The sequence below is a fragment of the Danio aesculapii genome, chromosome 21, assembly GCF_903798145.1.
Source record: "Danio aesculapii chromosome 21, fDanAes4.1, whole genome shotgun sequence".
NCBI lineage: Eukaryota > Metazoa > Chordata > Actinopteri > Cypriniformes > Danionidae > Danio > Danio aesculapii.
In genome coordinates this window covers 34,060,484-34,073,178 of record NC_079455.1, presented here as the reverse complement: position 1 = coordinate 34,073,178, position 12,695 = coordinate 34,060,484, and the positions used below count along the sequence as shown (strand labels likewise).

General features: G+C 35.5%; 1 protein-coding gene across 1 annotated transcript; it reads left to right on the top strand.

Moving 5' to 3' along the window:
* The first annotated feature begins 1,265 nt into the window (after positions 1-1,265).
* On the top strand, positions 1,266-9,994 carry arid6 (AT-rich interaction domain 6). The gene is made up of 6 exons (XM_056446119.1): positions 1,266-1,420; positions 5,327-5,477; positions 5,679-5,731; positions 7,129-7,226; positions 7,525-7,693; positions 7,779-9,994. Exons 2-6 carry the CDS (start codon positions 5,333-5,335, stop codon positions 9,129-9,131), a joined length of 1,818 nt encoding a protein of 605 aa, XP_056302094.1. The 5' UTR covers positions 1,266-1,420; positions 5,327-5,332; the 3' UTR covers positions 9,132-9,994.
* Positions 9,995-12,695: the final 2,701 nt, after the last annotated feature.

The following is a 12,695-nucleotide window of genomic DNA, read 5'->3' as shown; positions in this document are numbered from 1 at the left end:
CAACAGATAATTATTGTTTAATTATCTTTTTTTTTCCTGCTGCAAAACAATGATTATTGTGCATTTTTCTTATGATTTACAGGAGACGCCCATTACAATGTCAATCAGTGCAGCAGTAGTTTGTATAACCGAATTTCAAGCATTTTATTTGTAATTTGGAATAAATATTATTAGAACTTTACGGAGAAAAAAAGGGCGATGCAGTGGCGCAGTAGGTAGTGCTGTCGCCTCACAGCAAGAAAGTCGCTGGTTTGAGCCTCAGCTGGGTCAGTTGGCGTTTCTGTGTGGAGTTTGCATGTTCTCCCTGTGTTTGCGTGGGTTTCCTTCGGGTGCTCTGGTTTCCCCCACAGTCCAAAGACATGCGATGCAGGTGAATTGGGTAAGCTAAATTGTCTGTAGTGTATGAGTGTGAATGAGTGTGTGTGTGGATGTTTCCCAGAGATGGGTTGCGGCTGGAAGGGCGTCCACTGCATAAAAACGTGCTGGATAAGTTGGCGGTTCATTCCGCTGTGGCGACCCCAGATTAATATGGGACTAAGTCGAAAAGAAAATGAATGAATGAATATTTGTTATATTTGTTTAAAAAATAAAAATAAATTATATTTTTTTAAAAATGCTCTACATGACGATGTTTATTTGTAATTTGGATGAAATATTATCCGAAAATTTACAGAGAAAAATAAATATTCATATTTTACACAAATACATAATAAATCCAGATAATGAACCGCAGAGAATCCATCTCTTAATATGCGAGGCAACATTTATTTATTTTGTTATTTAGTTTAACTTAAAAATAACATTTAATAAAGAATAAAATATAAATCACAAACATTACTTATGTAACAAAAAAAAAATAATAACAAAAATATGAATTGAAAAGTGACCCTAAAATAACACAAATGGTGAAATCAAAGTCAATTCACTCTACTAATACGCTGATTATAAACAGCGCTTCATTTCATCTCTATAACCTGCACATTATCATAAAGCGTGATGTCATTCAGACTTAATAATGTCAGGGTGGGGAAATCACTTCATGCGCTGTTAAAAGAGAAAAGAGAATTAACAAGGCGCATAATAGCCAGGTCTTCCTGGGAAGAACAAACGCTGATGACTAAATATTAATGTAATAATCTCAGGGTAATTATCAGTGATATTTATACTCTGAGGTTTTTGGCATCTGTCAAGAGAACAGGAAGAACCAGTCCAACGCCACATTCCTGACAGGAAGACGGTTGAATAGACATTGCAGTGCTCAGAGGGCCTGATTTCACTCCGCTGTAGAGACGGATTGAGGACGTCGCTTTAACTAACCGCTTCATCTTCACTTCTACACTTTGACTCTTTCTGGATTACATTCATCTCCATTGAGGAGCCAATAACACCAGCCAACACACAGAAATCAGTGAGGATACTGGTAAGATGATGATGATGATGCTAACTTGGTGGTCACTTGATTTATTTTATTTGACTTATTCTGTAAACTAATTTATTTATTCACTATACTAATATACTATACTGCAAACCTGTGTGATCTTCTGTGGAAAACATAAAAAACACACTGCGGTCAAAACAAAACTGGACTATACTGTAATTTTCCCAAAGTATTACATCCTGAGGATCCAAGTCTTGCTTTGCTTTATTGTATCAGACAAAAAAAGATGATATTTCATCTAGATTTTGTTTTTGCCCATACAATTAAAAGTACTTTAGGATTCTATTGACTTTCGCTATATATAGATGAGTTGTAAGTGGATTTGTGCAGTTTTCCAAAATATTACACCCTGAGGATTCAAATCTTGCTTTCTTTATTGTGTCAGACACAGATGATGATATTTTATTCAGATTTTTTTTGTTCATACAATTATAAGTAATTTTTAGGATTCTGTCGACTTTGGTTATATGGGCGAGTTGTAAAGTGGATTTGTGCGAGTTGTGTTGTTGTAAAACTGTACTGTTTTGTTAATGAACTAATTTGGCTGATCTCAGTTAGTCACTGACAGTCATCATAAGTGGTGGATTAGTAGTTATCAATGAGACAAACTAATTGCTTGATTGTTTGAGTCAAGTAATCACTTCCACAGCTTATCTATACAGTGCTGGTTGATGTTTATAAATCAGTGTTCATGAAGACACACAAAAAAAGTGCTTCCCAGTGAGCAAATCAACCACAAAATCACCATGTAAATCGATTTGATGTCAAAACCTTATTTTTAACTACCAAAATAATGACACAAGAAGTATTATAAGAGGCGTTTTATTCGCTGAAAGCTTCAATTCCACACTTGCGTTGGAAGTTTCATCTTTACAATGCATTTAAAGTAGTTTGGGGTCAGAAAGCGATGTCCTGTAATTGATTTTTGACACCAATGTTACTGTAGATGTCAGTTTGATGTTGGTTTGATTGACATCAAATCGATTAGCATTGTTGATGTATTTATTTACAGTAGGTGGCAATCATAGCACCTATATCTTTAAAGATATAAGCTCCACTACACTGTAAAATACAACAGTCAACTTTATCCAATGAAATGAGTGTAGTTAACTCAAAATTGACTGAAAGTTAATTCTACTCATTTGAAAGGAGTTTTGAACTCAGTGTTGAAGGTAATGAGTTAATTAAATACCTTATTACTTCAACTTAAATGAAGTAAGTTTCCAGTACTCATATAGATTAGTTTTTTTTAACTCAAATGGATTGTAGCAATCGGTTTTCTCAAATGGTTTGAGTTCCCTTAACTTATTGGGTTTTACAGTAGCTAATCAGTTGGTTTGAGTTCTCTTCATTTATTGTGTTTTACTGTGCTCAAATTGCTTCATTTACTCAAATGGTTTAAATTCACAGTACTCATTAGAATTAGTTTTTGAACTGAAATGGTTTGTTACAATCGGTATGATTAGGAGTTTGAGAACCACTAAGTGGTACTAAATACTATTTTATTTTCTATGTGTGCAATTTAAAGGCCTAAAATGCTTAGGGTTCATGATTTATAAGTGGATGCAGAAATAATAAGTCTTAAAAATTTAGGTCTTCACAACTATTTTGGGCTCTCATAATAACCTTTCGGTGAATACTGAACACAGTGAACACAGTGAACTTCTTTTTAAAAGAACACGTATAAAATCAAAGTTTTTTTCTTTATTTATTTATTTTTATTTATTATAGTTTGTTATTGTTCACAAAAAATGACATTCTATAAAAGTCTTTAAAAAGTCTTTAAATTATTAAAAGTTTTTTTTACTCTGATATACAAATAGTTCTTTTAAAAAGTGTTTTAAATGGTTATTTTTCAGGAATCAAGAATTGATCTTCATTTGCACTGCAGTTGCGAAAACCTTTTTTTCTTACCTCTATATTTAAACATTAGTTCACCCAAAAATGAAAAAATAATCATCATTTACTCACTGGTCACTTATTTCAGACCTGTATGAGTTAATTTTGTTGAACACATAAGAAGTTATTTTGAAAAATGTTGGAAAGCTGTAACCATTGACTTCCATAGAAAATATTTGCTTTTCCTACAATCGAAGTCAATAGTTACAGGTTTACAGCGTTCTTCAAAACACCGTCGTTTGTGTTTTGGAAAAAAGAAACTCATAAAGGTTCCCAGCAAGCATTTTTTGTTTTTTAAAAGATGACTAATAGATGTCTAATAGATGTCTGAACATAGTCGTCTTGGCTAAAACAAGGCAAAATTTGGGCTGTCAGTGAATATCTAATAGAAGTTTAAGAATAGGCCAAAACTAGACTAGTCATCAAATAAACAGAAATAAATGACTACACATATAAATCAGTCTAGTCTGTCTATTTGACAGCTAGTCTAGTTTTGGGCTATTCTTAGATGTCTATTAGATTTTCACTGACAGCCCAAGTTTAGCCTTAATTAAGCTGTCTACATGTAAATGTCTATTAGACGTCTATTAAACACAAAATTGTTTGCTGGAGTTTGGAATCACTTGAGACTGAATAAATTGAGTAAATTTTCATATTTTGGGTGAATTGTACTTTTAAAAATGAACTTGTTTGTGTGTGTGAATGTAAAATAACTTTTGGATGGAAAAGTTCCTTCATTAAATTATAAATACCTCTTTAGAAGCTCTTTTTTCAAACGTTTGTTGAGGTTTGGTAGTGCTTTTCAGACATACCTCAGGAAATCCAGCAACATGCACCTGTTAAAAACAAGAAATATGAGAGCAGGTGTCATGAGCCGTTAACAATAAGAGATTTAATATTGCCGTCAAGCCGCCTTTTCTACTCGTGTGCGGATAAGAATCGTGTGCGTCAGACACGTTTAGATTAATAACTTTTACCCGAAAGTCATGGTACACGGAGTGCTTCTGATAGTCAAGTCATGTGTTTCAGATGTTCTTGATTATTCGTGATTAAGATATTCCTCTTTACACAAACATGGACACACGCATCATTCAAATCACAGTAACAATATTAGATTGGCGATCGCATAAAAAGTGTAAGCTAATTAAGATGATAATAAAAGAAATGTCATGTTAATAAGATAAATTATAATAAATGGACATTTTATACACATATAAGGCATTCTAAAATAACCGAAACAAATATTACCCATTAAACTTTGTCTCTAATGAAATGAAATGCCACGATCTAATTAGTTGCGAAGGTAAATGTAAAATATGTCTACTTATGTTAAGTTTTTTTGTTAAACAGTTACTATTATTAATTTAATTATTAGTCAGTTGTATTACTTAATGATTTAATTGTATTGTATTACTTAATAATGGCTGTTTAAAATGTATTGGTTAAAATAAATGTATTAAGATTTAATATTTTTTAAATATAAAAATTATTTGCAAATAATTCCAGCGTGATCATCATTTAGATTTGATAATTTTATTATTATCATTATTATGGTACAGTAAATGGGTCAAAACGAAAAGGTTTTTCAGCATCAAAATAAATAAATCGTGCGAAACAACTTTTTTCCCTCTGTAAATTACAGTGTGTCCTGTTAATTTACTTTCCAGGCAAAAATAATGATTATCATATCATATCATATTTACCATTTACAAGAAACATCACTAAAATGTCATTGTTTTTTTTTTTTTGTTTGTTTGTTTTGGCCATTTTACCTTTACAAACCTTATTTGAAGCATTAATCATGCATTTAAAATCACTTTTGTTCATTGAATTTGATGCAGACACCGAAATGGGACGTCCCATCTATAACACTAATTAACAAAAACTAACTTTGTAGATATATTTGAAAAGTAGTCTATAATACTAATTATAAAATGTCACCTTTGATATAAAAAGTGGAGTGCTGAAATGCTGATACTGTATTTCCAGGTCAGCATGATGGAGAAGGACGTCCCGCAGGAGAGGAGCACGGATCTGGGGGATGAGATGTCGGAAGAGAGATTTCTCAAAGACCTCTACCTCTTTATGAAAGACAGAGGAACTCCTATTGAGAGAATACCTCATCTAGGCTTCAAGCAGAGTGAGTGAGAGACATAGGTGAAACTCCAGGGGAAAAAAGCCACTGTGCTGCAGAGTTTGCCTTAGAAAATGAGAGATAAGCCTCTAGTTAAGCTGAATTCTGCAAAATATTGGCTTTTTGGAAACAGGATTGAACACTCTTGATCTAAAAAGTAAACATATATCAGAGGATTAACATGTATACTTTATTTTTCCTTTACAGTCGATATGTTCCTAATGTACAAAACAGTGAAGGAGCTGGGAGGCTATCAGCAGGTAAAAAATGAAAATTACACAGAACACAATGTTAATTAAACTGAGTGTATTCAAAATGAATTTTCGTAAAGATTATTAAAAGGGCTAGTTCACCCAAAAATGAAAATTCATTCTTGTTTCAAATCTTTATCGGTTTCTTTATTCAGTCCCAGTTTATTTTAAGTGACCTTAAATAATATGTACTTACATCAAAATATAAATACAGAGAACTTAATTTGTTCAAAATGTATTTAAGAACACTTTTAGTGCTTTTGAGATGGAATACAGGTAGGGTTAGAGACAGGTTTGGTAGTGTATGTAGGTTTAAGGGTAGGTTAATAAATGTAATTATAGAAATTAATTACACGTGATTACATGCATGTATTTAACCTTTTAACTGCCGCACCACAAAAAAAAAAAAAATTGGATTGCATTTCTTAACTCCTAATGTCGCTAGTTAACACCCTCAATGCATTGTTTTCAACATATCCCATAATTTAAAAAAAATTCTAAGGTTGATATGTCGGTTTATGGTTAAAGTACCATAATTAATATGAAAAATCAGGAAATATGAAGAGCAAGACCAATTTATTAAAAAAAATAATCGAAATAAAACTAAATCATCTTTATTTTTTTTTAAGTATGCCATAAAATATTTCAGATTCTCATTTAATAAGTTTTCTTGTTGATGTTGTTGTTTTTTACAATAAAATCAAAATCAAGTGTATTAGTGCAACATGATTATGTTTGTTTGATTTTTTTTTGTAAACCAACAATGCTGTGTGTGTAAACCATTATTTAAAACAGTCATTCTTTAAATGACTTTAACAGTCATTATTTAAAACAGTCAAAATATGGTCAACAATTTGGTAGAGCAGGCAGTTAAAGAGTTAATGAAGCATACATGTAAAACATGTAATTTACACAATAATTACATTGTATTGAATTATTAATTTCAATGTGAGTACATATTAGTTAAGGCCACTTAATATAAATTGGGACGCTGTATTCTCTGGAACACAAAAATATTTTGAAAAAAGTTGGAATCTTGTAACTATTCACTTACATAGTTCATATTACTATGGAAGTCAGTGGATACAGGTTTCCAGCTTTCTTCAGTATATCTTCTTTAGTGTTCAACAGAAAGAAAAGTCAAACAGGTTTGGAACAAGCAGAGGATGAGTAAATGATGACAGAATTGTCAGTTTTGGGTGAATTATCACTTTAAAATCTATTCCAGCTAAAGCATAACACCATAAATGCATGTTTTTGTATTCTGTCAAGTGTCATCGTGATTAATAATAACCGAATTGCTGCTTAGGAAAAATCTTTTGTTGACTTTCATGTGCCAAACTAAACTAAACTAAACTAAACTAAACCAAGCCTAAATCTTAACCTGTTCTGCTTGTGATTTCCAGGTTACTACACAGCAGTTATGGAAAAAAGTTTACAACATACTTGGAGGAAACCCACGCAGCACCAGTGCAGCCACATGCACTCGCAGACACTATGAAAAGTATGTTTAATTCTAACTTTAAAGGGGTCATTGAGCTTGAGATATACATATATGAGGTTTCTGTACTAGTTTCCGCATGAGAGCACCCTCTAGCCTTAAAAGGAGAATTATTACTGATCACACTGTGCTTCCCTGACAAGATGTGCATGACAATCACAGCTTTGCTTAATCGCATTTGCAATGAATCACCCACCTGAAGTAAAATAAAAAAATAGACCCCAAAGAAAAAGGAAATTTATGTTACATACATATATTTCACGAATACATTTTAGTTACAAACCTCTCTTTGTCCAACCAGGCTTCTTCTACCTTATGAGTGTCACCAAACTGGATACAGGGATGATTTAGTCTTCAGGAGCCCTCGACCACAAAAGCGCTTCCATCCGGGCAGTTACCATGACTTTGAGCAGGAGTACCCCAGGAATGACAAACGGACAGATTTCCGACATCTCCCGGTATTCCCTCAGGTATGACATCTCACAGTGACATTCTAGGAATGAAAACTACCAGGCACCAAACTAATTAAATCTCTTGTCTGTTTTTTCTCTCAAGACCTCTCCGAGTATGTTCACGGAGCATCAGAGACCGATTTTTAGCATGCCTCCTCCATTCTTTCCACATGGAAGCACACCTCTGTCCAATTACATCGCTCTTCGGGAATCCACCCTGCCCCATTTGAGCCTCAACCCTTCTCAGGATCTTCCCAGAATGCCTGCTTCATATATGAGTATACCATCTGTGGATGTTCAGATTTGCAAACGGTCCATAAAAACGCTACGTGACCTAGCTAACGAGTACAGGTCAACAGCTGGTTTGGAGGAACCTCTCAACCTTAGCCAGACGAAAAACAGACTTGAAACATTGAGCGACACACCATCATCTTTCAGCCCTTGTTCCAAAAAGCCCAAGTTCCTCAATGAAGCTTCTTCTCTTTACCCTCAAAGGAGTTTGAGTACAGAAGAAGGTGCAGAGCAAGAAGAACCAGCTGACGGGACATCAACTGGAGAAGGGTCTGTAAGATCGGGACAGAGTCCACCGAAGCCTGATGTCATTGACCTCACCTCATCTTCCAATGCAAATCCAGTCCCAAGGAGACCAAGTCCTCCCTCGGTCAATCTCTTCAACCGTAGACCACACTACTCAGAAGCAGTCGCTATGAAATCCCGGGAACGAGACCTACATAAAGACTGGGTGAAGGAAGAGTCTTCTGGTGCACCTGCACCCAAGTTGGTGCACCGAAGCAATCCCCTTGGACTACCAATCCCGGAATCCAACAGCAACATGGAGATACAGATTCCTCTAAAGCTTCTTCATGAGCTCATAAGGAGAGGAATGATTTCCAACCCGGGATTGACAGCAAATGGGTCTGCGTTTCAAGACCCAACCAAAGCCGAAGCACAACACGAGCACAAGTTCCAAGTGCGATCACGTTCAGAGAGCTCTGAGAGTTCATCCACAGGTGAGGAGCCAGCCAATTTGAGTCTGAAGAGTTCTTTTAGAAACCCGACAGATCCCATCTCTCAGGATAATGCCATGAAGAAGCTCAGACTCTTTGGTGGCAATGGGGTTCCAGCAGATTCAAAGCCCCAGATGTTCAGTTCTTATCAAGTAAACCACTCGCTTAAGGTCACGTTAGAAAGGGATGCACCTAGACCCTCTCAACCCAAACTGGTGCAAGTTCCTGTGATAAAGAACCAAGAAAGCATGAATCCCAGACTCCACAGTTACAGTGAAGAATCTCCACTCTCTTTGACCATGAAGCTTGGAAGAAACCCAGAGAAGGCGATGGCAACATCTAACACTGAGGCGAAGGAAATACCATCTTCCCCACTTCTGCTACCAGACCACCTCAAATTCCTTCTGGCTAACCTGCCCTATAGACTGGAAAGAGGGCAGACGTTTTGAGATCGTACACATGTGATAATCGATCGATGTCATAATCTTGCCAAATAACTCAATCCAAATCAGCGAATAAGCTGAAAAGAGAAATGCTGAGGATACACATGATGGACGCATGTCAATGAATGGAACATTTGTTTGTAATGTACATATCCATCGAAAGGGTCAGCTCAGGGAAGAAGTGGAACTTTGCTTGTCAAGTCATCTTTATTTTTACAATGTAGATTGCATCAATGCAGCTTTACACAGATGAAGAAAAAAAGAATAAAATGCCTTAACACTATTGCAGATTGTGGAACATATTCAGCAAATCAGGCAGGCAGAAGTAGTGGCAGTATGCTGGTGTAGTTCTAGATAAAACAATTAAGAATATGAATGTCACTCTTGAAGGACACTACTAATGAAGTTCAGCTCCACTGACCCAAACCAAAGCCAGAGGCCACAGTGCCAAAGAACCAAAACTTCACCAATCTGTGTGGAAAACTAACTAGGCTCAGTCGTGGGACCACTTCTCCTATGGCTAAACAGAAAAGAGGCAGAGCTGCAGTTTAAAATACATTGGAGAGACAGTGATCAATGACCATACGTCATGTCGAAGGTCCAAGTAGGTCACCTGGCAGATGTTCAGACTAGCCGAAGTTTGTTTGCATATTTGTCTGTTGTGAGACTGTTCATAAGCTGTGGTACAATTTTGTTTACTCTGTAGCACGACTTGTAGCTTTATGAAGAAGCACTGATATTTTGGCAGCCGTTTTTTATTTTGTGATTTTTATTATTATTAAAATGTAAACAAAAAAGGATATATAAGTTTGATAGTTTGTATCATTTGTCCTATTTCTATGACAAAATGTTAAAATAAATGTTTTTTTTTATCATTTCAATTGTTCTTCTTTCACATTGCAAATATCACACCTGCTTTCTTACTGCCAGCTAGCTCTCTGCAACTCTCACATGGTCGCTCAATGAAGCCAAACAGGGCTGCGCCTGCTCAGTACCTGGGTGGGAGACCACATGGGAAAGCTAGGTTGCTGCCGGAAGTGGTGTTAGTGAGACCACCAGGGGGGCGCTCAATATGTGGTCTGTGTGGGTCCTAACGCCCCAGTATATTGATGGGGACTCTATATTGCTCAGTGAGTGCCGTCTTTCGGATGAGAAGTTAAACCCTCTGTGGTCGTTAAAAATCCCAGGATGTCCTTCAAAAAGAGTAGGGGCTTAACTCCGCCATCCTGGCCAAAATTTCCCACTGTCCATCATGGCCTCCTAACCATCCCCATATTATAATTGGCTTCATCACTCTGTTTCCTCTTCACCATTCTGCTGGTGTGTGGTCTAGTTATGTTTCTTTTTAACCAGATAAAAACCCATTGAGATCAAGATCTCATTTACAAGGGTGATCTGTCCATGAGGTCCGCAACCCACAACTTATGAAAAAAAAATTATTATTTTAATAATAAATACAAAATTAAGATAATATAAAAATGCAGTTTAGTGTTGAGCTATATCACATTACAGTATGTTAAACACACATACATTGAGAAATGGACTGTTGTTGATTGTTAAAAAGGGTAGAGCAAAAAGATTTGATTGGGATGAGCTCAGACATTTTTAGTTCAGACTGAAGAGTATTCCAGGATGAGGGGGCGGCATGACTTAAGGTTAGCTTCTCTTTTTCAGTTTGAACCCGGGGAACAGTCAAATGATAAGATTCACTTGAACATGGGGCATACTGACTTTTGACTTATGAAGAAGGGTATGAAGGCACCAGTCCCAGAAGAGCCTTGTAGACCAGAGTCATCCAGTGGGTGTACCTTACATTCAGAGAAGGCCACTCAGCTTTGGCATACAGTTCACAATGGCGAGTTAGTAGTTAATGGCGAGAAGCATTCATATATATAAAACATCACCATAGTCAAGCAATGGTAAAAAATGCCCACTGACGCAATATGGCTGCCGTTGCTTCATCCAGGTGGATGCTGCACACTGGTGGTGAATAAGACCCCCCCCACCCCATAAAAGTGTGTAAAGTGCTTTGAGTGTCCAGAAAAGCGCTATATAGATGTAAGGAATTATTATTATTCTTTGCTCTCTTTTGTACTGAATACAAAACTCCTAATTTACAGTACCTTAGAAAGTCTAAGGTCAGGTTTAGTATACAAGTTGTTTTACTGGTTGCACAGGAATCAACTGCAATATCTTAAGATCTACTCTTGCATATAACATCCCCTTCAAGACATTACACTTTGGCTTATATTTGGAGCACGAAATGCTGTGATTTATGCATTCATGCAAACACACACCCACAAACAGAAAATGGCGGGGATTTCCACTCATTAATTTTATTATATAACACAACTTAAGTACATAATTGTCATATAAAAAAGAAACAACAGAGTTAAATTTATTTTTCACTATAGTCTGTTTCAGGAAACAAATCTCCAAGACTTCATGGATACAATGGTGGAAAGTGTCCTACAACTTTTTGTTTACCAGATATGATGATTTTACAAATGCATAATTCATTTTACATAATAAAAGTCAATATTTGCTAATATAAAGAGCCGTCATTTCTCAATCACTTATTTTAATAGTTGAAAAATACATAAAAACTCTACATTTCATCTGTCATTAAGACACAATCACTGCGCAATTCGATATTCAAGAGACTGTTCTCATACAGTAAATGCAAATGAGGACATATTTGATCAATGCATTCCTATTCTCTTAACACAATTACACCAAGTCAAAAACCAGTAAGGCCGACCTTACCGGTTATCGATGACAACGTGTTATTAATCTTGGCAGATGCAAACTGTAAAGAGGTGAGATAGGGGTATTGATTTGAAATGTTTGTGGCTAATTGGTTTGACAAAATGGAAGTAAAATTTGTACACCTGATGAAGATCTTTTGCATTTGAACCCATTTGAAATAAAAAAACTTGACTGAAGTTTGTTTGCTCAGTTTTCCAGAATGGCCTTGGGTGATTAAATTGAAGAAAAAAAGAGCATTAGTCTGTCAAACTCTTGTCAAGCAGGATTTTTAACTGTCGCTTGTAGCAAGTCAAAATGTTCCAGTTCATTTTACAAGTGATTTTAATCCAGCTACACATATAATAGCAGTCTTGATTAAGCAGAGGATTAGGTTACACAGCTGTAGAATCAAATATATACAACCAGACCCAGACTGAGCATTAATACAAGAAACTTGTACTACATAAAAAGAGAGAAAGACCATTAAAATACTACTATATGTGCTGCACTGATGAGCTGATGCAATTTTTGAATATATCTCATATATGTTTTTCACTCTTTAACAATTGTGATTTGAGAAATGACTAAGTTAGAAGACATGTCTTTTACAATAGAATCATTCATCAAGAGAACGCTTTAGGATTGCTTGTTTCTGATTGGTCATTCTCGACATTCTTATTTTTGCATTATGACGTTTTTGTTTAGTCTTCAACAACTAAATTGAGAAACAAGGAAGAACAAACTTTTATAATAGACTCATATTTTCAGTAATTATACAGCGCTATGGAATGCTTGCTTCTGATTGGTCAATCTCAACATTCT

What these genes read in the sequence shown, in the direction of transcription:
- arid6 (XM_056446119.1), top strand. Translation starts at nt 5,333, where the DNA reads ATGATGGAGAAGGACGTCCCGCAGGAGAGGAGCACGGATCTGGGGGAT. An exon ending in TCATCTAGGCTTCAAGCAGA is followed by an intron (nt 5,478 to 5,678) that starts GTGAGTGAGAGA and finishes TTTCCTTTACAG; the next exon opens with TCGATATGTTCCTAATGTAC. An exon ending in ACTCGCAGACACTATGAAAA is followed by an intron (nt 7,227 to 7,524) that starts GTATGTTTAATT and finishes TTGTCCAACCAG; the next exon opens with GCTTCTTCTACCTTATGAGT.